This window comes from Vigna radiata, chromosome 4, assembly GCF_000741045.1.
Source record: "Vigna radiata var. radiata cultivar VC1973A chromosome 4, Vradiata_ver6, whole genome shotgun sequence".
Taxonomy (NCBI): Eukaryota; Viridiplantae; Streptophyta; class Magnoliopsida; order Fabales; family Fabaceae; genus Vigna; species Vigna radiata.
Genome location: NC_028354.1, coordinates 13910228 through 13934505, shown reverse-complemented (window position 1 = coordinate 13934505; position 24278 = coordinate 13910228). Strand labels below are relative to the sequence as shown.

Below are 24278 nucleotides of genomic sequence, written 5' to 3'. Positions count from 1 at the left end.
AAATATACTAGTGATGAATGAAATCAGACCATCCAGCTGGTCTTTTTATCAATCTTTTGGGCCTAGCATCCTCATCCAAATAGTTTTGCATAACATGGACTTGAGGAGAGAGGTTGTTTTGTGATGAAGTAGTTAATGAAGTACCATTTTACTCTTGGTCCAGCATGATGTTTGTCTTAGCTTCCTAAGTGATTCTTTCTTTCTTTCATAAGGGCTTGGATCCTCCAAATTTGGGTATATGCTTCATATGCATTAACTCCTTACGTTAGGAGTTCTACCTTTTGCCACTGTCTGTCTACCACAACCAAATTTTCATCCTCTTTTGAACTCTTGGACTAAAATAAGAAAAATAAATTTAACTTGTTCAATAATCATCGACAATTAGATATATCATCGGAATAAATTCTGTGTTGTTACTATCATTTTTTGTATAAGCAATTTCTGTTATCTTTGTAACTAATATTGTCTCTCTCTGAGGAAGAAAGAGAAACTAATTGTTTTTCTGATTTTGTTTTTGATAAATATAACAGGTACTACTGCTTCTTGGTGCCATTGACTCTCCCTATAATTGTTGTTGCTGTGTACTTTCATTGGCTCAGCATGAAGTTGTTCAAGCATGCTTAGCATAACCTTTTCAGATTTTGATGGCAGAAATAAATGTATGATGTTGGAGCAACAATCACCTATATCAATTGCTGCCTTGTTAGATTCTCTGCAACTTGCACTCCTCTCATCACCTAAAAAGAGCATAAGAATTAAGATGTTAAATGTGATTACATGTGTGAATTAACATGCAAATTGTTCCTATTTAATCAAAGGCCTCGGTTTTAAATCCTGAATATGGTGCTAAATACTTGCACCAGTTTTGTTTTCCAGAGTGATCTATGTAAACAAATATATAAAGGGTGCTTATGCAGTGTCTACTACAAAACAAGTTTACGGGCGAGTTATCTAGGTTCATGGGTGTGGGAACATAAACTTGTTTTAGAGTTGACTCATGTTTACAGAATTTTAGGAAGTGAGAAAGTCCCAACTCCTCTAACTTATATGTTGAACTGTAACTTGGAATTACACAAGTTATGCACATTTTGCACATTCTGGTTTTTGTGCACTTTGTGCTTTTGAACTAACCATATTTGTTATATTTTCTTTCAGAATTAGGAACGTTCAAGAAAACAAGGAAGCACGTTTAGTTGATGAAATCATAGGGTTTCAAGAAGGCTGTTATCAGGTACTACTGCCATCATAGGTTGGCCGTTTTTCTTCTATGTGTATTTGATTTATATGTATTTATCTAGTTAAAAGTGAATTTTCTATTATGCAAATTTTGCATCTTTTTGTTTGGATTGATATTGTAGAATCGAAGCATTAAATTGGAGTAAAATATCAAAATTCCGTATTTAAGTTTCTAAATATTGTAGTCCTGTCATAGCAGAGTTTCATGCATTTTATTTCAAGTTTAACAACTTAGCTGGTTTTCCCCCACTAAATATGATGGTTGTATGCCTATTTGATTCAGGCTTTAAATGTGATTTTTGGCATGAATTTCAGCCCCATTTTAGTGGTGCTTAATTGCCTTCAACTCAAAAGGGAAAAAAGGAAACCAAAGTAGGATGAACACCCGATTTCTGTGAGCGTTGTAATACAAATGTTAATCACGCTGGACAATAATACCTTAAACTTCATTAAACTGAATGAGAAGCAAAAACACACCACAACTTTATCATCCTCCAGAATGAAAAACTTGATTTTTTATTGCACCTCGGAGGGAGAATGGGATTTACTCTTATCAGATTATTGTATTGTACAAGCCTTTGGAAATTTTATCGTATCACTCTCTAATCTTATACCCATGGTTCTGAATTGCGGTTGAGATTGTTCTTGTAGTTAAAGCTGTTGCATTTATTGTGATGTGGGTTGTGGTCATTATAATTATTATGTTTAAACTGATCATAAATTATTCAATTATTTTAACTATTGATATATCTTTTACAATTATTCATCAGTACATCATGCAACCTTCCAGTACAAAACCATGGAGTGCCTCTTGCACTTCCCCAACATCCCATCCATTTAACCATTGAAACTTAGGGAGTTACATTAGAAGATTGAAATTTGAATCTTTGTTTCCTTTTCCTTTTGACAAAAATGTGAAATTGAATGGTGCTGAGGTTCCATTGCGGTCCATTGTAGTTATGTTATGAATGCATTATATATCATTTTGTGGACGGTTGACTTTGTAGGATGCTCCACAATAGTAATGTTGTGCTCACAATTGCGGTTGCAGACTGCAATTTAAAAGCATGCATATATCCTTTAAAACAGAAACGCTTTCACACTCCTATATCTGCCAACTAAAGTGCCTCTTGCACTTCCCCAACATCCCATCCATTTAACCATTGAAACTTAAGGAGTTACATTAGAAGATGCAAATTTGAATCTTTGTTTTCTTTTTCTTTTGACAAAAATGTGAAATTGAATGGTGCTGAGGTTCCATTGTAGTTATGTTATGAATGCATTATTTTGTGGACTGTTGCCTTTGTAAGATGCTCCACAACAGTAATGTTGTGCTCAAAAATTGCGGTTGCAGACTGCAATTTAAAATCATGCTTATATCCTTTAGAACAGAAACACTTTCACACTCCTTTATCTGCCAACTAAACTATTAGTTACACAGGGCATAACCTTCAATTTTCTCTCTTGGTCATGACCCCCTACATTGTGACCCATCGTATGTCTTCTTATCTACCCAATCTACTCTAGGTATCCTATCATCGATGCTCTTCCCCTCAGACACACAATGTCATTGGATGTCATGTAACTGGTTGTCAAGGGTGTAAACATAATCTCTAAGGAAGTTGTATCTAGAATGAATGAGAGTCGATTATTTATGCGCTATTAAGTGACCTTTAGGTAGTTGTAGTTCAGAAATTGTGCATTGAACTTTGCATTCCACACTAATTTTAGATTTGCTTTTCATTTAGACTCGGCCTTATCAGTTTTTAACAAAAATGCCACTTGTTCCCCATAATTGATTTGTGATCAGATACAACTGTTTCAACATTACAGAGTTTTTGAATATTGATTGTTTACAAATATATATTCTTTTGTTGATATAGTTTAAATTGTATTTTCGTTTTGATATTATTGGTGGTAAAATTTTATCCTTTTAAACATTGTTTAAAATCCTAGATTTTGTTCTAGCTTCCTTGCTGCAACAAACTTACAGGAGTTCCAGCTCTTATATTTCCATCAACTTTTAGAGTAGTGATACTCAAATCGTAAACCGAATATGATATCATTTGTTGTCCGGAAAGTTGGGTTTAATACATAAGCAGTTGTGGTGAGGCACCCATTTTATTTGGTGTCAAAACTATCCCATTTATATTTATAACATTGAGTCTGTTTTTACAATTCACAATGTAGTTATACTTTCTTCTTACTAGTATACAAGTACGTTGATGTTTGACTGTTGTTGCTTTAATTCTTATTTCTACCTTATAATTAAATTCTTTTCAAACAGGTTTATCTTCGACTATTCAAGTTTCACAACTGAACGGTTCAATGCGGAAAACTACTGGAAACATTGTAGGTCAATTCTTCGGTGGTTTAAATTGTTATCTAAGAAGATGTATATTTGCCATTTTATCTGTGGGTCCTGTACCAAGTCATATTGCTTTCATCATGGATGGGAATCGAAGGTATGCAAAGAAGAAAAACATGGAAGAAGGTGATGGCCACAAGGCAGGATTTGAGGCTCTCACGTCCATCCTTAGATACTGTTATGAATTAGGAGTGAAGTATGTAACTGTCTATGCATTCAGCATTGATAACTTTAAAAGGAAGTCTAAAGAAGTTAAATCCTTGATGGAATTGATGCGGAAAAAGATTGAGGAGTTGCTTGAACAAGAAAGTCTCATTAATGAATATGGTGTTAGATTACATTTCATTGGAGACATGCAACTATTGACAGAGCCTGTAAGAGCTGCTGTGGAAAGGGCAACGAGAGTTACTGCCCACAACAACCAGAGAGTTCTTTTGATTTGTGTAGCGTATACTTCTCGTCACGAGATTGTGCATGCTGTTCAAGAATGTTGCAAGGAAAAATTGAATGAAGTTCAAGCGTTAAAAGAAGAGAAAGTTACAGATGGTGCGTTTTCAAGAATTGATCAGGGCCTGAAAGGCAATGATTTTGATTTGTTTTCTCAAGATTCATGTAAAGAATATCAAAATGCAATAACAGCTTATAGTACTGAAGTAGAAAGTGCTGCAAGGAATGATGGTTTGTATGAGAATAATATCGAGAATCATATCGATAACGACACTGAAGCTGAAACGACATTATACAATGGGCTGGTTGAATTGACTAAGGAGAGAAAGGATATACAGGATGAGGTTCCTTTTATTAAACTGGCGGATATTGAGAAGAACATGTACATGGCAGTTGCTCCTGACCCAGACATCTTGATCCGATCTTCTGGAGAAGCTCGCCTCAGTAATTTTCTACTTTGGCAGACTACTACATGCCCTTTATATGCACCAACTGCACTTTGGCCTGAAATTGGTCTCAGACACTTGATCTGGGCAGTATTGAACTTTCAGAGACACTACTTTTATTTGGAAAAGAAAAAGAAACAGTCTTAAGCGTATCCTTACCCGCCAAAATACATGTGGCAACAGGTAAATTATATCTGCACACAATTAGCAATTAGAGCAGCTTTAGATGTATGCTTTTTTACTGCACAGAATATGAACATAGATTATTTAGTTGCTTTGCTATGTAATAAGAAAATGGAAGTAAAATATTGTAAAAAATTAACAATTTCGTATTATTTTCAGTTTTTTTCTTTTCGTTTTTATATCCTACTTTAACGTGTAATTTCTAGAATATCACTTCATTTCTTGGATTCAGAGATTTATAAATAAAAAAAAAAACAAAAAAAAAGCAGGAATAGTGTTTCTTCAGTATTTCTGAGATGAACAAACATTTATTTTTTTGTAATTTTGAATAAAACAAGAAATTAAAACAAGGTCTCCTTAAACAGTTATGCTCTGTGGAATTTGAACATGGGGAAGGAAGTCTAAAAGTAGAAATCTAGTATGTATAATTCTTTGACCTGCCACAAACTAATTTGCCTGTAAACTGTATAAATATTTGAACAGGCCACATGTATGTAAAGAGTGATGTGTACGAGTTTGGTGTAGTGCTTCTTGAAATGCTAATAGGCATGAGGGCAGTTGACACAATGTCCAGAGAGAAGAAGAACCTGGAAGATTGGACTAAGCTTTGTCATTCTTTTAAAGAAACATAATGGATGGTAGGATAGAGGGTCAATATTCTCGAAAGAAAGCATTACAATCACCACAACTTACTCTAAAATGCCTATTACATAACCCTAAAAAATGTCCTTCAATTTAATCTCTCTAGATTTTTAATGTTATTATAATTTGTTTAAAAGGGGGTTATCCTTTTTTGTGAAGATATTAATTAACTTGTGTTATTTTGTAGACACCTTATATGCTATACCACACTCCATATGCATAAATCATAAGAAACTTAAAAAGGGAGAAAATAGATTTCGTTTGTTGCATTTAGATGTGACTATCCCTTGTGTGGAATCAGAAGATTCGTTTCCATGAAAACTATCAAATAAAAAGTATGATCTCACCCCATATACTTTTTATCTCCATCAACTAGGACTTGTTAAGTTTGGGATGGACCAAAAGTTCGTCATTGAAAAGCTAGGCTGCTCATAATCAAGGGATGACCACGCAGAACAAATCTGAAAAAAATAGTTTGTTGGTTTGCAAAGGCTTGTTTTGCATAACTCCCAATCTTTGTGGACCAATGGTGGAGTGATCCACATTTGATTCTTATAAATCCATGTTGACTTAAATTCAGAAAATCTCGTAGTACCAACATTACCTTGTGTATTTCTTTCAAACAACTTACTCATTCACATTTTTTTGTCTAGTCTATGTAAAGTTCATTCGCGTTTAGTCCATTTAAGAGTAACTTCGTTTGTTTTGTTTTTTTGTTTCACTACAATTCAAAGTTATTTTTATTTTCACCAGGCTTATACTTAAAAATTAGAAATTATAAAATTGTGAATATTATCTATTTTAGACTCAGAATTTATTATTTCTATTATTTTAATTAAATAAAGAATTTATTATTTCTACTAGTTTAATTAAATAAAAATAAAGTTGTCAAAATTCTACATCCTAATATTTTAAAGACGGAAAACATTACAGAATAAATTATTTCTTATGCAATCTTTACCGATCAAATGTTATGCAAGGAGGGTCATAAAAAAATGACACGCCTAGCTTGTGCAGGCTAAAAACAGGATGAATACAAGTAGGACGATTGAAACTTGAAACTATGATATTACCATCTTAATGACCGAATCCATATTATCATCTCATCTTAATGACGAGAAAAAAATGAGAAAATCACATAAGAAACATTTACTTTTGTTTCTAATTAAATTTGACATTAAAAAATATGTTATTTCAATAGAAAAAAATTAGATTTTATATTTAGTTCTTTGTGTTTGAATTTATAATTTAGTCCAATTTACAATTTAAATATATTAATTTTATATATCTATGAAAATAGGTTACTTTAAATACATTGATTTTTTTTTTTTACATAAAATAAGTATGATAGTTGAAATACATAACAATTTAAATTTCGTCCCTTCATTTAATTGTCAATAGTTGGAAAAAAGAAGATTCAGTTATACAAAAAGAAGTAAAAAAGATGATAAAAAGAATACAATAAAGCTTACATAAATGAAATCTTAATAAATATATTGAAGGTTATTAATGGAATTTATCACATGCAATAAATCTTTTTTGAGCACCTTAAAATATAACTATATATAATTGTTATTCTTAAAGGAATTTCTAATCATATCATGATCATAAAGATACCTAGAGAAGTTTTCATATTTGATTATTTCTTTGAATATATTTTGTTTTGTGTATCTTGTCTCACCAATATGTTTTTTTCATTTTTTTATAATGAATTATTGATAATGTGTTAAGAAAAGAAAAGATCATTAATTAAAAAATAAAGAAGATTAATTTGATTATTTCTCTTAAAAATAATAAGAGTTATGTTAACCACAAAGGAAATGATTCTTACTCAACCAATTATAGAGAAAGAGTCAAAATATTTATTTTGCAAAAGTAGTAGACATATGAAGAAAGACTAAAAGCAATGGATTGTTTTGGTTCTACAATTCATATTTCCAATATCTCATAGGGTATACGAAACCTAAGGAGGTTAGTGAAAAATGAATTACACTTCTATCCAGGAAAAACATTGAGTTCACATGTGGATGGAGGTTATTGGAATATGTAATTTAATTTTTAAGTAGTAATTTTATTCTATATTTAGAAAAGATATTTTATGATTCTTGTTTTTGTAAGAATTTGATTTCTATTTTAAGATTAACCTTTTTGATATATATAGTATAAAATTATGACTAACTCAAGCATGATTTTCTACACAACACAAATAGTAGCTGGACAAGATCAATGAAGGACCTAAAAAACACGTTAAGATAGCAATAGCAATAACAATTATGTTGTAAGTATTTACAAAACAATAGCAATAGCAAAAAAATTCAGTTCATCATCAAAGAACAAGACACATAGCTATTAAATATCACTTCATTCAAGATAAAAAGACAACTAAATGAATTCGACTCAAGTACTATCCAACAGAAGACCAAATTGCAAATATTTTTTACGAAAGCGTTATCAAGACCAATATTTGAACTACTATACAGTGTGCTTGGAGTTATCAAATTTGAATCAAGAAGGAGTATTAAATTATAATGCAAATTCTACAAAAATATAGAAAATTCTAAGATAGAAGTATTAAAATGTAATTGAAATTATAAAATATTGTAGAAAGGCCAAAGATAAGAAGACAAAATTTACGAACATTCTATATAGATAAATATTTAGAGTATCTCATATAAGTTGTGACTAGTATTCTCTAAAATAAAATCTATGAATCTATAGACATCTATGAACTCTACCATTAATACAACACACAACTATAAAATATATTTCTTCCAACTACTTTCACATTCTACTATCTCCACAATTTTCTTTATCGTGTCAATTTTCCATTCCCAATCTCAAAATGCTAACAAACTGCTACAAAGATGGTAGAGGAAATGGAAGTAGAAGAAATTTGGAATAAAAGGTTTGATAAAGTTTCATATGTAGTAATCCCATCCATTGATGTTGATTTGAAAAACACTAGCTGTGAAAGATTTGCATCAAGAAAAAGAACTATATTGGAAAAGTCTACAATTAATATGATTGGCGTTTTGGGAGTTGGTGGTGTGGGTAAGACCAACAGTGAAAGAAGTAGCAAAGAAAGCTAAAGAAAAGAAGTTGTTCAATATGGTGGTTCTAGAAAATATAACAAGAATTTCTAACATCATAAAAATATTCAAGGACAAATTGCTAAGATGTTAGGAATGATATTGAAAGATGAAAGTGAGATCTTAAAAGCATATAGCATTTTACATATCTGGTATGAATTATGATAAATTGCTGGAATAAAAACTAAGATTTGAATTCGCATATGGGAAACATCAATTCAAAACAAAAAAATCAATTAAAATTGTAACAATTGAAGTAACAAGAAACTGTAAAAACTGAATAAATTGAAAACTATAAAAATTATAAAAATGGAAAATTGAAATAGAAACAATAATTGTAATATGAAATTGAAAATGAAATTGCAATGAAGAAATAATATTAAAATTAAATTGCATTAATCAAGAAATGCAAAAATGTCACACAATAACCATGGTCATATTTCCTTCATTTCTTAAAACAATGAACTCAAATATAAATACATTGGTTAACAAAGAAATTACAAAATTAATTGATTTGTATTTTCAAGAAGACAATTTTTGATCAAGAATTAAAAACTTTATGGATTCAAGAAAGTGAAATAAACTTGACAACATATCGGTTAACATGTTCTATTGTTTGATGTTTATTATTTCAAGAATTGAATTTCACGAACAGAGAATTAAAACTCGTAACTAAAATTGAAATCAGAAAAAACCCACACAAAAACTAAAATTGAAAATAAAAAACTATTCAATAAACTATTGTAAACGGTGTATTGAAATTGAATTAAAATGACCATAAGCAAAACATTAAAAACATATTACAAGAAAGAAAATAATCAATAAAAATAGAACATCAAAATAAAATGGAATGAAACATTAAAACTAAAAACAAAATCAAAATATAAATACAAAAGATTAAAACAGTATAACAATGGATTTTAAGAATCTGTAATTAAAAACCCAAGCAAAATTGAATTCTAATAGACAAGTTCTTTGCATTCAACTGAAAACTAACCGAAAAACTGAATGGTACTAGCTTTTTTGTTTGTTAAATAAAATGATTTTGGCCCACACAGATTCTGTATTGACTGAAAATACGGAACTACAATTAAACTACTCTATAAGTCAAGAGTTATCTGTAATAAAACTTAGCTCAATTGAACATTTAAAAAGAAAAAATCATAAATTCAACAATCAGCAACGCTCAATAATGTAGAATGTAGTTTAAAAGAAAAAGAAAATACAATATTTATATTAAAGTCATTATAACTCCTAAATTCTATGAAAAATGTAAATCTATGCTAAAATTTAGAAGTAAGAAAAATAAATATATTTAGTAAATATAATATAAAAAAATACTGGTTACTTTATAAAAGTAAAAAAAAAAAAATCAAAAATTATCACACAACCAATATTTGTTTTACAGTATCTCCATAATACGACTTAGATCTAATCATTTTCTTTGGGAGATAGTGTTTTTTGAGACTAAAACTAGTTTGGGCATTGGAATTTATCATGTAAATGTGCGATTATTTGAAAGTTTTGACTTGTTTAATTTGGTTATTACGAAAATATAAAATTGACTTTATTTTATTGTAGATAACATTAAAGATTATGACATTTGTTAAAATAAATTTTATTTTTATTTTAATAATTTATATATACATTTCACAAAATTATATTCATAGTTCAACTTATGTTGTAAGTATTTAAAAAATATAATCATTGTTTATAAAGTGAATTGATGATTTTAAGACTAGATGAACAACAAAATTCAAAGAGGTTATGAAAAATGTAATATCCTATTTTTTTCTAATATTTTAAAAGTATATTTTTTTATTGAAAATAATGAGTTGTTAATCTAAGATTAGAAAAAAATTGTTTGAAAAACCTTTCAAAATTAGTATGGTATCAATCTAATTTGTATTTTAGTTTGAAAAACCTTTCAAATTTGTATTTATACTCTTCAACCCAATACCATTCAATTTTTGCTATCAATCTAATTTTAGTTCTGCAATACAATATTTTCTAACCTTTAATTTTAGTGTTTTTTTTTTTGTTATACATTTATGTTTCTTGTCCAAATTTATTTTCCTTACTTATCTTTTTACAATTCTACAACTTTCTCTAATTTCTCTAATATTATATATATTTTTCTTATTTTTCTATTTATGTTTCTTAAATTTTTTTTAATTATCATTTATTAATATTTAACAATATCTAATATCTTTCTAATTAAATAATTACTACTATCTTTAGTTAAAATATCAATTTAATCTTATTTATTTATTTTCTTAATTATTATAATTTTTTAGAGTTTTATAAAGAAGATTCAAAAACTTAAAAACAGTGGAAACTCCTAAAAACTAAAAATATACATTGTGTTTTGTCCATTTAAAAAAAATACATATATTTATTAGTGAAAACACATACGTCTGTTTATGTTATTATTTTTATGATGAGAAAAAATATTGAAATTATAATTATAAAAATAAATATGAATATTTTTTACAGTTTAATTATATATAGTTTTTATTTACATATTTTGTATATAACTTTTATTTATTTAATTTTAAAAATAATTAATTTAAAAAAAAAGGTTGAATAGAAAATCTGTTAAATTTAAAAAAGGGCCACCTGAACAATAGAAGGAAAAAATCATATGAACAAATGAATCATCTTTATATAATACTAAAAATATAGATAATGTTGGAAAAAGAGAATTATTCATGGAATTAATTTTGGCTTAGTGAAAACACATGTTACACAAATTTGTATTCACTTTTTTATGATATAAAAATGATAAAATTATAATTATAAAAATAAATATAAATAACTTTTACAATTTAACTATTATTAATTATTTCATATATTTTTTATTTATTTAATTTAAAAATTAATTAATTTTAAAAAATATTGAATGGAAAAACAATTAAATTAAAAAAAACACTTGAAAGGATAAAAGAAAAAAAATGTAAAAAGAAAAAGAATTTTAGTAAAGATATAGATAATGTCAAAAGAAAAGAGTTATTCAAGAACCTTAAATGAACTAAATTGGGTCATACAAGAACTGTAATAAGTATCTTGTAACTTTATAGATTTTAATTACACTTACAGTATGTAATTAAAATCCGAGGTAAGGTGTATTCATATTTTTATCTTATTTATTCTTATGAATAATTTTATTATAAAATAGAAAAATAGATTAATATATATATATATATATAAATAAGTATATAATTTTGTAAAAGTACTATTAAAAACTATTATATAACTGTTATTAAAAAATACTTTTTACTCAATAAAAAATAAAATTAATTAATTAAAAAAGATATTAAAATAAAAAATTTATATATTAACTTCAGTATATTTACAAAAAAGGACACGTGTAATATAGGTATTTATTAGCATATGAAAATCAGTAAAAACAATCATTGTATTAGTAATAGAACTATATTGTAATTATTGTAAAAAACAGATTTTATCCAAAATGGATATTAGATTTTTTTTTTTTCTTTTTTTTCTATAAACCAATAGAGCAATAATGAAGGATTGTGTTTGGTAAGGTTATTTGGCATTCCTCTCAGTAGGTTCCAACATCAAACTTACCTTTCTCTCATTGTCTCTTCAATTTTCTTGCCCATCCATTTCTAGGGTTTCGCTTCTAAAGCAACGGGTGTGCCTTCTTACACACATCAAAGGTGATTTTTTTTTTTTTTTTTAAATTTCCCTTCAACACACCCACCCTTTTGCCCTCTACTCTAAATTTCCACTGTATCTTCTGAAATTTCCATTCTTTGTTTCCTTTCTTTTTATTTCATATTCAATTTTATTGTCGAAATTTCTCCCCTTGTTGTGTTGATTGCGAAAGATTTAACCCGAATGGTCTGAATTTCATAGCTCATTACTCAATCGGGTTTCATTTTTTTATTATCCTTTGGTTTTGTGCTGGTTTGGTAACGTTTTTCACCCTTCACGTGCAATCTATTCAATCATTTCCTGTTTGTGTCATTGTTTGATTAGCCTGTGAGGTGGAGGAGTTCTGTATCCCCATTGTTATGCTATAGCTATAAGAAAATAAAGGGGGTGGACATTTCCGAATTTTTGAGATATGGGTATATTTATTTCAAATTTGGTTTCAAGCATTCATGAAAAGGAAGCAATTTGTCTATGAAAAGGTTGTAAAACAAGACCATACTTTTTATTTTGAGTAAATTTGTTTTTCACTTTAGAGTTGGTGTTACAGCTGACTTTATTAGGCAATTCAATCCATCTTGAGAAGATTCGTAGTTTTGTTTGTTCATCACCGTATCCACAATGGAATGTCATGAAGATTTTATCAGCTATCTTGATTCTGATACGTCTCTTAAGATACTTGAGTGCCTGGATGATCCTGCTGATCTTGTTCGTGTCACCTGTGTCTCGCGATCTTTGAGACAATCTGGTAAGTTATTCTAGTTCAAATTATGCGTTTGTTTATCAACTGGTGCATCCGTTTGATGAAAATTCAGTTCTAGTTCCTTGTTGCCTTGAATTTTACATTACGTTTAAAATTTGATCAACACTACTTTGGCTTGCAGTGATTGCAAATGGTCTTTGCAAGCAGCTGTGCTTGAGAATGTTTCCTCAATTATCTAGAGTTGCTTTTGTTGTTGAACTGAATCAACATGGAGGGAAGGAACATGCAGAGGTTGGATCTAGTAATTCCACGGAATGGCTAGTGCTACAAAGAGAACATAGAGTTTTTTCTTATTTAAGCAAAGCTCTCATGTCATCTGTAGCAATGAATTGCATTGCTAAGACAATTGGTGCTTCTAGCACTGATAACTTTCCTCAGGAGAGCATTGATAATACACTTGAGCCAAGAGATGTCATTGGTGGTAGATATTCCTACTGGTCAAGTAACGGACAAAGTAATCCCAATGTGCCTGAGACGTTAACATACGAGTTGGTCTCTCAAATTTGTCTTATTACAGAAATCAATATCCGGCCTTTTCAAGGTGCTCTTTGAAATATTCATAGATGATGACTTGACCCATATATGCTAACTTTCGTCTTTTTGCTAACAATATCATGCCTTTTCTAGCTTACTTTCAGCTGGGGTCACCAATATACTCAGCAAGCTCTGTCCGGTTTAAAATGGGTCATCCTAAAGCCTCTTTAGATGCTGTAGATGATGAATTGTTTGTGTGGACCTATACTTCACCGGAGTTTCCAATGTCTCAGGTATTTAACTTACGTCTTATCTATTTTGTCAACTTGTTTTTTCCAATGAATAATAACTGTTTCATTGATTGCCCAATGGTTGATGTGAAAAAATAGATCATTTCCTGTTAAAGGATGCCTTACCCTTCTACAAGTTTGTAACCTGAAGTTTGTCCCAAATTGTAATAAACCCCTTCTATAACCAGTGAACTCCCTACTGTTATAATTGTGATGCTTTTGATTGAACTAAACAAAATATTGAAAAAAGTCATAATGCAACTTAGGCTTCTTTTTTAGCATTGGATAAGCAAGACCTGGTTTTATGAATAAATCGCCATCTTCATTATTGTTTGTTGTCTGATGTCATCATTCTCTGGTTTATTAGGTGTTTAGTACCAGCCAGCCACAATTATATTGTCAAATTTATCCAAGCTCCGTTGTGTTTATACAACATATACTCTCTGCGTGATATGTATTAATAAGAAATCACTGCATGAGGAAATGATTTCTTTGGTTACTTAATTTACATTCCACTGTTAAAAATGATGTGAATTATCCTACATCTATTGGACAAACCAGGTCCATATTGCATATCTACATTTAATTCAAACCACTTTAAGTTCTGTCGAAGAGTGTTACTTGTGTCGTCGTCAGAAGGCTTCATAACTCTTCCTCTTCTTTACCATATGATATTATGTAATAAGAAGTCACGCCATTAGTAATCTTGGCTTGTCTCCCAGTTTCCTTTGTACTGTTAAAAATAACGTGGATCACCCTTGGTCTATTGGACCAAACCATGCCCTTGTGACACATCCGCATTGGATTTGAATGAGTATGAGGATCATTTGCTCCTTCGAAGGTTTTCAATTTTTATTATCATTTGATAGGTTGATGTCATGCTGGAAAAACAATCAGATGGCCCGACCTGAAATTTCTCTTATCCTCTAGTTGGCTAAAATGTTTGAAGTAAATAAATAATTAGGCATGCCACATTAATTTTCAATCAAGAGTACATTAAATCTTACCGTTGGCAACAGATGGTAAATTGGTGGTTATTTTACATCAAATTAAAAACATAGTATATCAAATTTAAGATATATTGGGAGGTCGATATGCTAGTAAGGGAATCTTCTGATTGGGCCTTTTAACTAATGGTTACTTCACTTCTCAAGTCATTAGATTCTTATGTTTCAGAAAGGGCCTATTATTCTAATTCCAGCATGACCTGTTCTTTGATATTCTCCTATTATTCAAATGGTTACTTCCCTATTCTGCCATTATCTTCCCTAGTGACACTGTGCTATTAATAATTTCATTTAGCCATAATATTGAAAATCATATTTATCCATCATGTTGACAGATATGAAGGAGTCAATTCCCCAACTGCTATAGTGGATAGCATATAGCACGGTGATGGCTATGTTTTAAACTTAGAAGTTAAATAATTTATGACAAATATATAAATACCAGCTAAAAAAAGTTTCACATTTAATAAATCGTAATGAATTATCAGAAGTCACATTCTTAGGCAATAAGAAAGAATATTTGGCTGACATAAAGTGGGAAACTACATCAATTCTATATTGAAATACTTTAGATGGGGAGATCCTATGTCCCTTCAGGTGTTTGTTGGTGTTCATAATATGTTATGCATGTGATGAGGAGAATGAATTATATCAAGTTTGATTTATTTATTAGATTGTTGACTCACTAAAATGAGTTTGATTCTGGGTCTATGCATTATTCAATGTAAATATTACAAATTTGAAAATAAAAGTTGTTGGAGAATGGGATCATCTATTTCCCTAAAAAATAGAATAAACAAAATTGTTGTTGCATGACTAAAATTATTAGCATCATGAAGTTTCCCTTTACATAAATTTTAGAGAGAAAAATCCTTGTGAACAGGAAAACAAACTACAGACGTTCAAGCTTCCAGAACCTGTGCTTTGTATTGGGGGGATCTTGCAGATTGAGCTTTTGGGCAGAGTACAGAGACAAGAAATGGATGGTTTGTTATACATTTGGTGCGTTCTGTTCTTCCATTTGGTCTCTACTTGTCAAACTTGTTTTGTTGTTGAGGTTTTATGAAACTTAATTAGTGGCAGAGCAGATTCAGTATCTTAAACAATGTCTAATAAGCCTTACGCAGTGCTAGGTTTTAATGTCTTTGCTGTCTTTAAAATTGTGATTGCAGTGTTTCCCATGTTCAAGTTCTGGGAGGCTCATTGTCACCACCGTTCAATGTGGAAATTCTTCAGCCCTCTGGAATATTTGTGTTGAAGAGGGACCAGCTGGCTTCCGAGGAGCCAAAAATAGTGAGAGATATCCGACGGCTTGTGACTATATTGCAAGCACGAGGAGTAGGAGTCTTGGAGTGGGATCAGGATGATGATGATGATATTTATGATTCTGATCCAGAATATGCTCTCTGATCTTTGCTTGCTTTTATAATCCCCTCCCAAATAAAGAAAAGGAGAAAAATTATAATCTCCCCAGGCAAGGAGTGATCACATTCCAACTAGTTTTCCTGTTTTCTATTCTATACGTTTAACCTTCAAAAAGTTCTGGTCTTTCTCTGCTTTGCTACTGATCTCATTCTGAGAATTTATTTCTCTTGTAGATATGGTCTTGGACAAATATTGCGCCTTTTTTGTCGCCGGTTTAACATGATCCTTCAAACTTGAGCTCTCTCACAACTCGTAAACTTACATCATCTATCCTCCTATTATGGGGTTTTAGCATTTGATGCTACGTGCTGGCCTCTTCATTTGTCACAAACTAATTATAACAAGTTAATCGAAAAACATGTTCTATAAAACCTCAAAAACGAATAAATTTCAAGAATGATTTATTGTTTCATACAAACACTGAAAGTTAAATATATTCTAAACAAATTAAGAACAGTTGTGTATGTGTTGAAAATTCTTATTTTATTAGATGTATTGTGATAATTCCGTAGAAAATTTCCAAATATTTTAGAAAATATTAATGATGAAATTAGAGTAAGAAATTTTAGTTTGTGTTGCGGAATGATAATATGATACGAAGGAAAAATAAATTTTTTTCAACCCAGGGGAATTAAGACGGTCTATTCTATGCCTAAGATATACTAAGTCAATAGAATTGAAATGGGCTATTTATATATTTGTTTTTTGAATTTCAAACCTTCCACTAAATTCTACGAAGATTCTGCGTGTATTCCTAGACTAGTAATTTTGTAATTAATTGATTATTAGATATTTTTAAAAATAAATCAAACAAATAATTAATGAATATTTAATTTTATAATTTATTTCCATAACTTTTCACATTACCTTTTAAATTTTTTGAAAAGTAATTAACTTATTTTGTTTTCCTTGTCAACAAATATTCCCTAAAGGAATGTTAAACAAATTTGAGGAAGTATAGGCTAAGCTTTTGGTATCTTAACTAAATTTAATAATTATTCTTATTTTATAATTTTGATAATTACTAAATCAAATAACATCCCATTAAATTATTTTGATAATATATATAAGTTATAATATTTTACTAAAATTTATTTTGATGAAATAAAATCCACCGATTTGATAGTTAAATAAATTATATTTATATAAATTATTGAGTCCGCATCCATTTAAAACTTCATAAATTCAAAATTAAGTGGTATAAAATTAGTCATAGTTAACTTACCAATCATTCAATGAGGTAGATGATTGACAACATTCCTCAAGTTCTAATTAATCAAGGTAATTAAGATATTTAACATATAAAATTAATAATTTTACCTTAATAAACAGTTGACAAATTCCTTGTTGAACTAGTTAGTTCGTTCAATCAGATTTAATTTTCAAAACTCTCTTTTGCCGAGTTGAAAATTTTTATGTTCGTTTCAATCATATTTTCTGGAATACCCTGTTGATCTAATCCAATTCAAAACTGTCTTCACTCAACCCGATTTCACAATGGAACAGACTATTCATTCGTGTTCAATACACAACATCACAATTATCCTTTTATAAACATCAAATAAGTTCTTTATAGAGAAAATCATCGCATTCATTTTGTCCCTCAAAGACCAATTTGAACCATTTTGACAACACAATAAAGCATTGAGAGGAAGGGGTGAACTAATTTGATGTTGGATGTCTTACATTTATGTATGTAAATTATGAATATTGTTGCATAGATACCCTACACAGAAGTTTTTGGGAGCAACTGTGACTATGATGAATATTGGTTAATGCTCACACCAACCAACATTTTCTGACCAATTCATATAATTATTTGACACCAGTGAGATCTCATGAGAACCATTCTATTCTTCCACACTTCATGAGGTTTTGGATTTGGCCGGAGCAGGAAGCAGCTGCATTGCACAAACCAGAAATTCTTGTTAGTGAAATCGGCACTCCTAATAATGTTAAACGATCAAGAGAGACACAACTATTTACAAAACTTTATTTGAAACACTGCTAATGTGGTTGCTACTTTTCTTGAGAAAAAATTGTCAGGAGCTCATTTTGTCTGCATTTTTCTGTCTCTTGGTCAATAGTTGCAAAAGGGTATGTATGTTTGTGCACACAGTAGGTCATGGATACAAAGTTTTAGGGATGGAAAATAGATGCAAAAAGTAAGCATACTACAATTATACTAGCATGTACCTGATAGCAAGATATTAGAGATGATACAAATCCGAATGCACCAGTCACACGTGGATTAACTGTCTTAGGTGCCAGTTGAAGCAGTCCAACTGCTACCACTATATCAATTCCTGCTTTGATGAGTGATAGAGTCCTCTCATTTGACTGGTTTTGTTTGCCACGGTATTGCTCATCCTGCAGATATAAGTAATGAAATAAACAGAAAAGTAATGCAACCACAGTCCAAAAGTAAAACAAAAAACAGAAAGTTTGAAGAATTTGGACACGTGCATGGACAACATACATCAAATTTATTCTTGTTCTTGAGGTCTTTCTCTAACTTCTTCATTGATGCAGAGAGTCTTCCAAGCTCCCCGAGCTGATCAAAGTAAAATATTGCAAGGGTAAACAGTGAAGAAACTTGAGGGCATAAATGGACACATGTTGCAATCAATGAAGGTAGGTAAGCCACAAACCTCAACCAAGGTGGTGCACACTGAGGAACCCAGCCAACAGAAAAGAGATATCCGGCCAATTAATTCGGCACGTTCTTTATTCTGTAGTTAGACACAAAAACTCTCAACACACTGCTAGATGATTTCTATATAATAATTTAGAAACAAACATGATGCTAAACAAAACATATAGTTTATCATTTCCTACCTGGTAGATTCCTGTTCTGCCAAGCCACACAATTTGATCAAGAAACAAGAAAGTGGAGAGAAGTGCATTCTTGGACTGAAATATAAAAACAAAGATGAAAGAAAATGGTTGGGGAGAGAAACCTCATTATAGGTAGCCAACTAAGTTTCCTGATGGAGATTAGTCATCAGCAAAATCAGTGGAAGCATTAAACTTCAAATATATATAAACCCAAAAAGGATAAGAAAAGGTTAAATGTTCTTGCAGTGCCCATACCTTTCCCAACAGAATTAGGGGCAAGGGAGTGCCCTGTGGTGTTGGACTTATCAAAGCATGTAGGTCATTGACAAACTGCAAATTAAAGAGTGAAGTATAAGAGTGATGGTCATTGCATGAACTAAATAGTTTGTAACACCTAATTTTTTTGCCAAAATGACTGCTTGAATTTTATAACTGGCTAATACTTTAAAAATTAACAGTATTTGACTATTTTTAATTTATCCTTTTTTCCTACTATTATGGCCTTGAAAAAAAAAATTATGCATACTACAGATTTCTAGTCTTTTCCGAGCAAACCAATCAAAGGAAAATGATACAAAGAAAGAAATATTATTATATACAGAAACTCCCTAAGTGACAAAAAGAAAATATGAAGTAACTTCCTATATTGAAGTTAGATGAAAAAGAAAGTTTCAAAACTCAAAAAAAACTAACCTTGAAAAGCCGGAAGACCTTTCGTGCCAAACTGGTTGATTTGTCTACATTCTGAGCAGTACCAGGTTCCCCGTTACTCACAAATTTGGAACCATACTGAATTGCCCTGCATATCTTGTCCCTTGTTTCAGCCTTGCCCAAATATAAAACAAGAAGACCAAGTTCAGCCCTTGTTGCATCCAACGTACTCATCTTCTACACTAATTGCTGTTATATAACAAATGACAGCACGGTTCATGTCAACTAAATTAGAAACAGGAGTAGGTAATGGTAAAGAGTGATATTCTCATATTAAATAGGGAGGGTGATGACGTTTAGAGCTTTCACTTGATGTAGCAATTTTTTGCGTACAGTTTTTATTTTATTTTTTTTTTAAAAAAAAGGTGTCAGATTAAGTTGTTAAACATGCCAGTTCATAAACTAAACGGTACTAATATTAAAACAGTAAGAACTAAATTATTATCAAAATTTTAGACATGATGAAAATCATTCTGAGAGTTACAATTTAGCACCTCCACCAATACTTCATCAAGATCACAAAAGCACGATAATCAAATTAGCAGGAATACTTGGTAGACCTTCCAATTATCTAAGTGACATCATTCATGTTATGATGTCTAGTTTGAATTTCTATAATGCATGAGCATTTCAAACTCATACTTCTTGCAAACATGAAATCCAACAATAACACCATTTGTATGTAAAAATTGAAGAACACAAGGCAAACACAATCTCATCAAATTTCAATTTACTACTAAGATCATTTTTCTTCTCATTTTCATTTATTCTCTCAACCTTCATGCAAGGAACTAAACAATAGTATTCTGAGAACGTTACTATTATGTGTATAACCTGTAAAGTTCCAATTCTAACTTATTGGGGCATAAAACCTTCAACCAAAATAGCTTCAAAGCCCAAGTGGTAGGTAAAATATGGGGCCAAAATCATGTAGTAGGTTCTACATTTTTATTATCCACCTCACCAACACCAAGTAACATCCCTCGATTCTGTAAAAATTTACTCTATCAGATCAAATCAGGATCTGTTAATTCAGTTGGGAAGCTAGAAAATGTTCATTTACATAAAATCATCATGACAAAAATCTAAATTGAGAATGAAAATTTATATATACACATTCTGAAACCAAAGTAGCTAAGCTTTATAGTTTTCATAAAGAATACTAAAAAACAAATCTGTTAATCTCCATCCTACCAAATTCTCCTCAATTTCTTCAAACCGCAAATCCATTCTCAAAAATACTGTTTGGAGCATAGTTATCAGAATCTTACAATTCACTATTTAAGTCTTATGATTTGATACATTTTGGTTCTCTACCTATTCGTACCACAAGAAGAATCTTAACTGATTTTGTATCTCATGATACATAATGAACCTATGTAACTCGTATCAACACTCGATTCAATGTTTTCACCTTTTTGCCAATTATCCTGAAAAGAAAATGAGCTCAATTGTGTAAATGAAAAGTAATTTGAAAGAACGCTTGTGAACATATCCTATTTGATTATTTCACCTTTCTTTCTCACTCAATCATTAAATGTATGTAGTCCATTTAACTTTAGTTATTTTCTAGATATTCTTCTAAAATAAAGACTATTCAAGCTTAGATATAACTAATAGTTTTGTTTTGTACGATTTCTGCTTAAGTTGTTTTATCTATTTCTAGTTTAAATTATTTACATTGAATATTGTATATCATCTATATATATATATTAAGTAATTTTTCATTGTACCTGAATTTAATGACATAAAAATTGTTGGCAATTCACGACAATCTCATTTCAATAACCTTTTCAAAGCAATCAATCAGCCACTAATTGACCATCTAACCCTCCTCAACAACACAAGTTTTTTTTCCAGGCGTCAGCTACATGGATCAAATAATATTTCATAAACAAGAAGACAACTCCTAAACTGTCACCCTTGGAAATAGATAGAGTAAGTGACAACAAGAAGATATTTGGTGCGGGTGGCTCAGCAGAAAAGAATAAAATTCCATACTATTACTGCTTCCAAATGTGAGTACTTTCGATCATATCTTGCAAGGTTTAAGAGGTATTCTTGAAACTCCATGGTAGTTAAATTTACACATTTTGTTATATAAAATCACTAAACCACTATTTCCAATAAATCCGGTGTTCTTCCCCATACCAACAAATATGACGAATAAATTAGAAGAACTGCATGAATACTCTGCCTCCAACTCTAGCTAGCTTCAATAGAATAGGATTTTAAAAGAATCTATTTTCAAGTTCCAAAAAAGAGAGGTTTTATTTGCGAGAATAAAAAAAAAAAACAAGACAAACTTCCGCATATTGACCAGGTCTCCAGGGTACTTAGCAGTTAGAATTCACCCAAAAGAACAACCATCAGGTTTTTCTAGGTCAAAATATTCAAAGCATCAACATCCAAGTTTCTCCAATAACATCAGACTACAAAAAAATCACTTTTAATCCATTAATCAGCATTAAGATTCATATTGTTAAAACAAAAGGTTTAACTCAATTACGCCATGACTGGCACATTATATAGTATAAAGGGAGAAAGAGAATCAATCCATCTAAACTACCCCGAAGTCCAGTTACATGAATCCTTTTTCTATTTTGTAACAACAACCACATCATCAAATCTTCGATTTACCTCATCGTTTCTATCATTTCCAAAGCAACCAAGCACACTACAAACAACACAACAACAATAATAGCCAACCCATCAAAGTCAAATCATACGACCCCATCAAATCAACACCCCTTTAAGTTGACCCAAAATCAAAACTCGCAAGCCCCCACCTTTAAAGATTGCAACTTTAGTATCTCAAGCTACAAGGTCAAAGGATCAAACAACCGGGGCACGTGAATTCCCAACACTGATTAAACGAATAAAAGAAAAACAAAAGTGTGTGAGAGAGAGAGAATACCAAAGCAAGGTTGTTTGGGGGAAGGGAATTGTGCTGGAGAATCCGAATTGGAGAGACGAAGCTTTTTGGTTTGGGCCTGTACTATGTTAGATAGAGTTGTGATAAGGGCTTGTTTGGTCCTCTCTTTTCGGAGCAACCAAACAAATGGAAATGTTGTGCTTTATTGCTTGGAACAATCTTGCACCGTTCGATGATTCCGATGTCAAAGTGCCACGCGTTGAAAGTGCTTAACTCCGTCTGATTGGGCTTGGATTGGATCAGTATCGTGAAAAGATTCAGCTCAATTGCGTCGCTTTGGTTTTCCCACACGCACCCCAATAGCCTCCACAATGTCGTGACGTAAAAGCTTATCTTTACAGAATAAATAAATAGATTTGTTTTAAAGGAGATGATGATAATGCCATTAATATTTTATTTTTCGGTGCATCAGTGTTTCACATGTATTGCAAATAAATCAAGAAGAATCTTGATAATTAATCACTTATAAATGTAAACTTTTACATTCCTACCATAAGAAGTTGTCTAAAATTCATACACCTCATAGTCAAATAGGTTTCGGGTCATGTTTGGAAACGTATAATTTACTTAAAACAATTAATCTTCTCATAAATTAAAATTAGCAAATTCTTTTTTAAAAGCTTTTAAATTAACTTTTATCTTGTTGGTAAACTTTTTTTTCTTTAAAAGTGTTTATACAAATCTTCTTGAGTATTAGAAGTGAAAGAAGAAATATAATTAATATTTTGCGCCCATACTGTAATTACTAAAAATGCTATGCTAACTACCACTGATAAATGTCTATTTCGAAATAATTAAACATTCCAACAAAATATTTATATATAAAAGATACACTATATATATATATATATATATATATATATATATATAAAGTATATTTTCTTTCTTTTAAATAAAGTAAAATTTTCAAAATCATTTATCAAGAAAATTAGATCTAGAACAAATATCAGTTTAATACCTATTTTGATTTTCTTATTTGTTAATTTTGATTGTCCTTTTATTTTCGATTGGTTCAAAACCGTTCCTTTTTTTTTGTAAAAATTGTTTAATTTGGTCTTTTTTGCTGACGACATTTAAACCTTAATGATAAGAACTAAGAATTGTTGTTCCTCACTCATGTCTCTTACAAAGGTATTTGATAATTACTAGAAAAGTGTCCTAAAAAATAAATAGAGCATGATTCTATTTCTATAACTCGTTCAACTGATAAGATCACTCAAGCTTTATGGAATTTCAAAATCATGTTTTCGCTCAACGATTGATTAATTCCACAATTAAGTCTACATAAATTTCAAAAGTTGAACAGATATATCAAATTTTCTAATTGTTTATTTAGGTCGATCTATTTCTTTTACAAGTTATAAAATACTACCATTTAATTCAAAAATGTCTTCGGATAGAATAAATTAACCAAAATGATAAAACAAAACCAAATAAATAGAACAATCATCTCAAATTTCAGTTCAATTTTTAGATATCCAACATTTAAAACTTCACTTATTACAATCACATTCTATCAAAAATCACTACTAAGCACAATAACAAATCACAATTCTCTCAAGATCAATTCATTTAAACAATACTAGTAATATATAAGCATACTAATTCTCTTACTTGGATGAAAATCTTAACTCAACTTTTTATCGAAAAACTTTAACTCTCACATAACACTCTATCTACTCAAAGAAAACTCATATCAATAATATGAACATACTGACCACAAATAGGCAAAAGTTCATCTTGAAC

At 30.4% G+C, this 24278-nt stretch overlaps 3 protein-coding genes across 13 annotated transcripts in view; 2 read left to right on the top strand and 1 right to left on the bottom strand.

Moving 5' to 3' along the window:
- LOC106758039 (dehydrodolichyl diphosphate synthase 6-like) overlaps positions 1 to 5852 on the top strand; it is a 12624-nt gene extending 6772 nt beyond the window's left edge. For 2 of the 6 annotated variants that reach the window (XM_022779878.1, XM_022779879.1), the window contains exons 2-3: positions 1156 to 1231; positions 3524 to 4859. In XM_022779878.1, coding sequence (XP_022635599.1) covers positions 3565 to 4644 — 1080 coding nt within the window. In that variant the 5' untranslated portion in view covers positions 1156 to 1231; positions 3524 to 3564 and the 3' untranslated portion in view covers positions 4645 to 4859. Of the gene's footprint in view, positions 1 to 530; positions 660 to 683; positions 703 to 1155; positions 1232 to 3523; positions 4860 to 5163; positions 5476 to 5698 lie in introns of those variants that run through there. The other 4 variants (XM_022779880.1, XM_014640934.2, XM_014640933.2 and 1 more) reach the window with 4 other exon arrangements.
- Positions 5853 to 11944: 6092 nt separating this feature from the next.
- On the top strand, positions 11945 to 16294 carry LOC106759579 (F-box protein At4g00755). 4 transcript variants are annotated; one of them, XM_014642818.2, is made up of 6 exons: positions 11945 to 12094; positions 12640 to 12837; positions 12974 to 13393; positions 13480 to 13619; positions 15507 to 15625; positions 15796 to 16294. In XM_014642818.2, the coding sequence occupies exons 2-6, from the start codon at positions 12711 to 12713 to the stop codon at positions 16031 to 16033; spliced, it is 1044 nt and encodes a 347-aa protein (XP_014498304.1). In that variant the 5' UTR covers positions 11945 to 12094; positions 12640 to 12710; the 3' UTR covers positions 16034 to 16294. The 4 variants fall into 4 exon arrangements, with proteins under 4 accessions (XP_014498304.1, XP_014498306.1, XP_022635596.1 ...); XM_014642820.2 differs by having other exon boundaries at positions 11946 to 12094; positions 12653 to 12837; XM_022779875.1 differs by having other exon boundaries at positions 11951 to 12094; positions 12626 to 12837.
- A 1274-nt stretch (positions 16295 to 17568) lies between these two features.
- Positions 17569 to 22759, bottom strand: LOC106759495 (peroxisomal membrane protein 11C). 3 transcript variants are annotated; one of them, XM_014642682.2, is made up of 8 exons: positions 22515 to 22759; positions 19580 to 19786; positions 19142 to 19216; positions 18887 to 18961; positions 18700 to 18780; positions 18528 to 18602; positions 18245 to 18418; positions 17569 to 17949 (listed from the first exon to the last, which is right to left on the bottom strand). In XM_014642682.2, exons 2-8 carry the CDS (start codon positions 19769 to 19771, stop codon positions 17914 to 17916), a joined length of 708 nt encoding a protein of 235 aa, XP_014498168.1. In that variant the 5' UTR covers positions 19772 to 19786; positions 22515 to 22759; the 3' UTR covers positions 17569 to 17913. The 3 variants fall into 3 exon arrangements, with proteins under 3 accessions (XP_014498168.1, XP_014498169.1, XP_022635595.1); XM_014642683.2 differs by having other exon boundaries at positions 22387 to 22523; XM_022779874.1 differs by lacking the exon at positions 22515 to 22759 and adding an exon at positions 20943 to 21027.
- Between the last annotated feature and the right edge of the window lie 1519 nt (positions 22760 to 24278).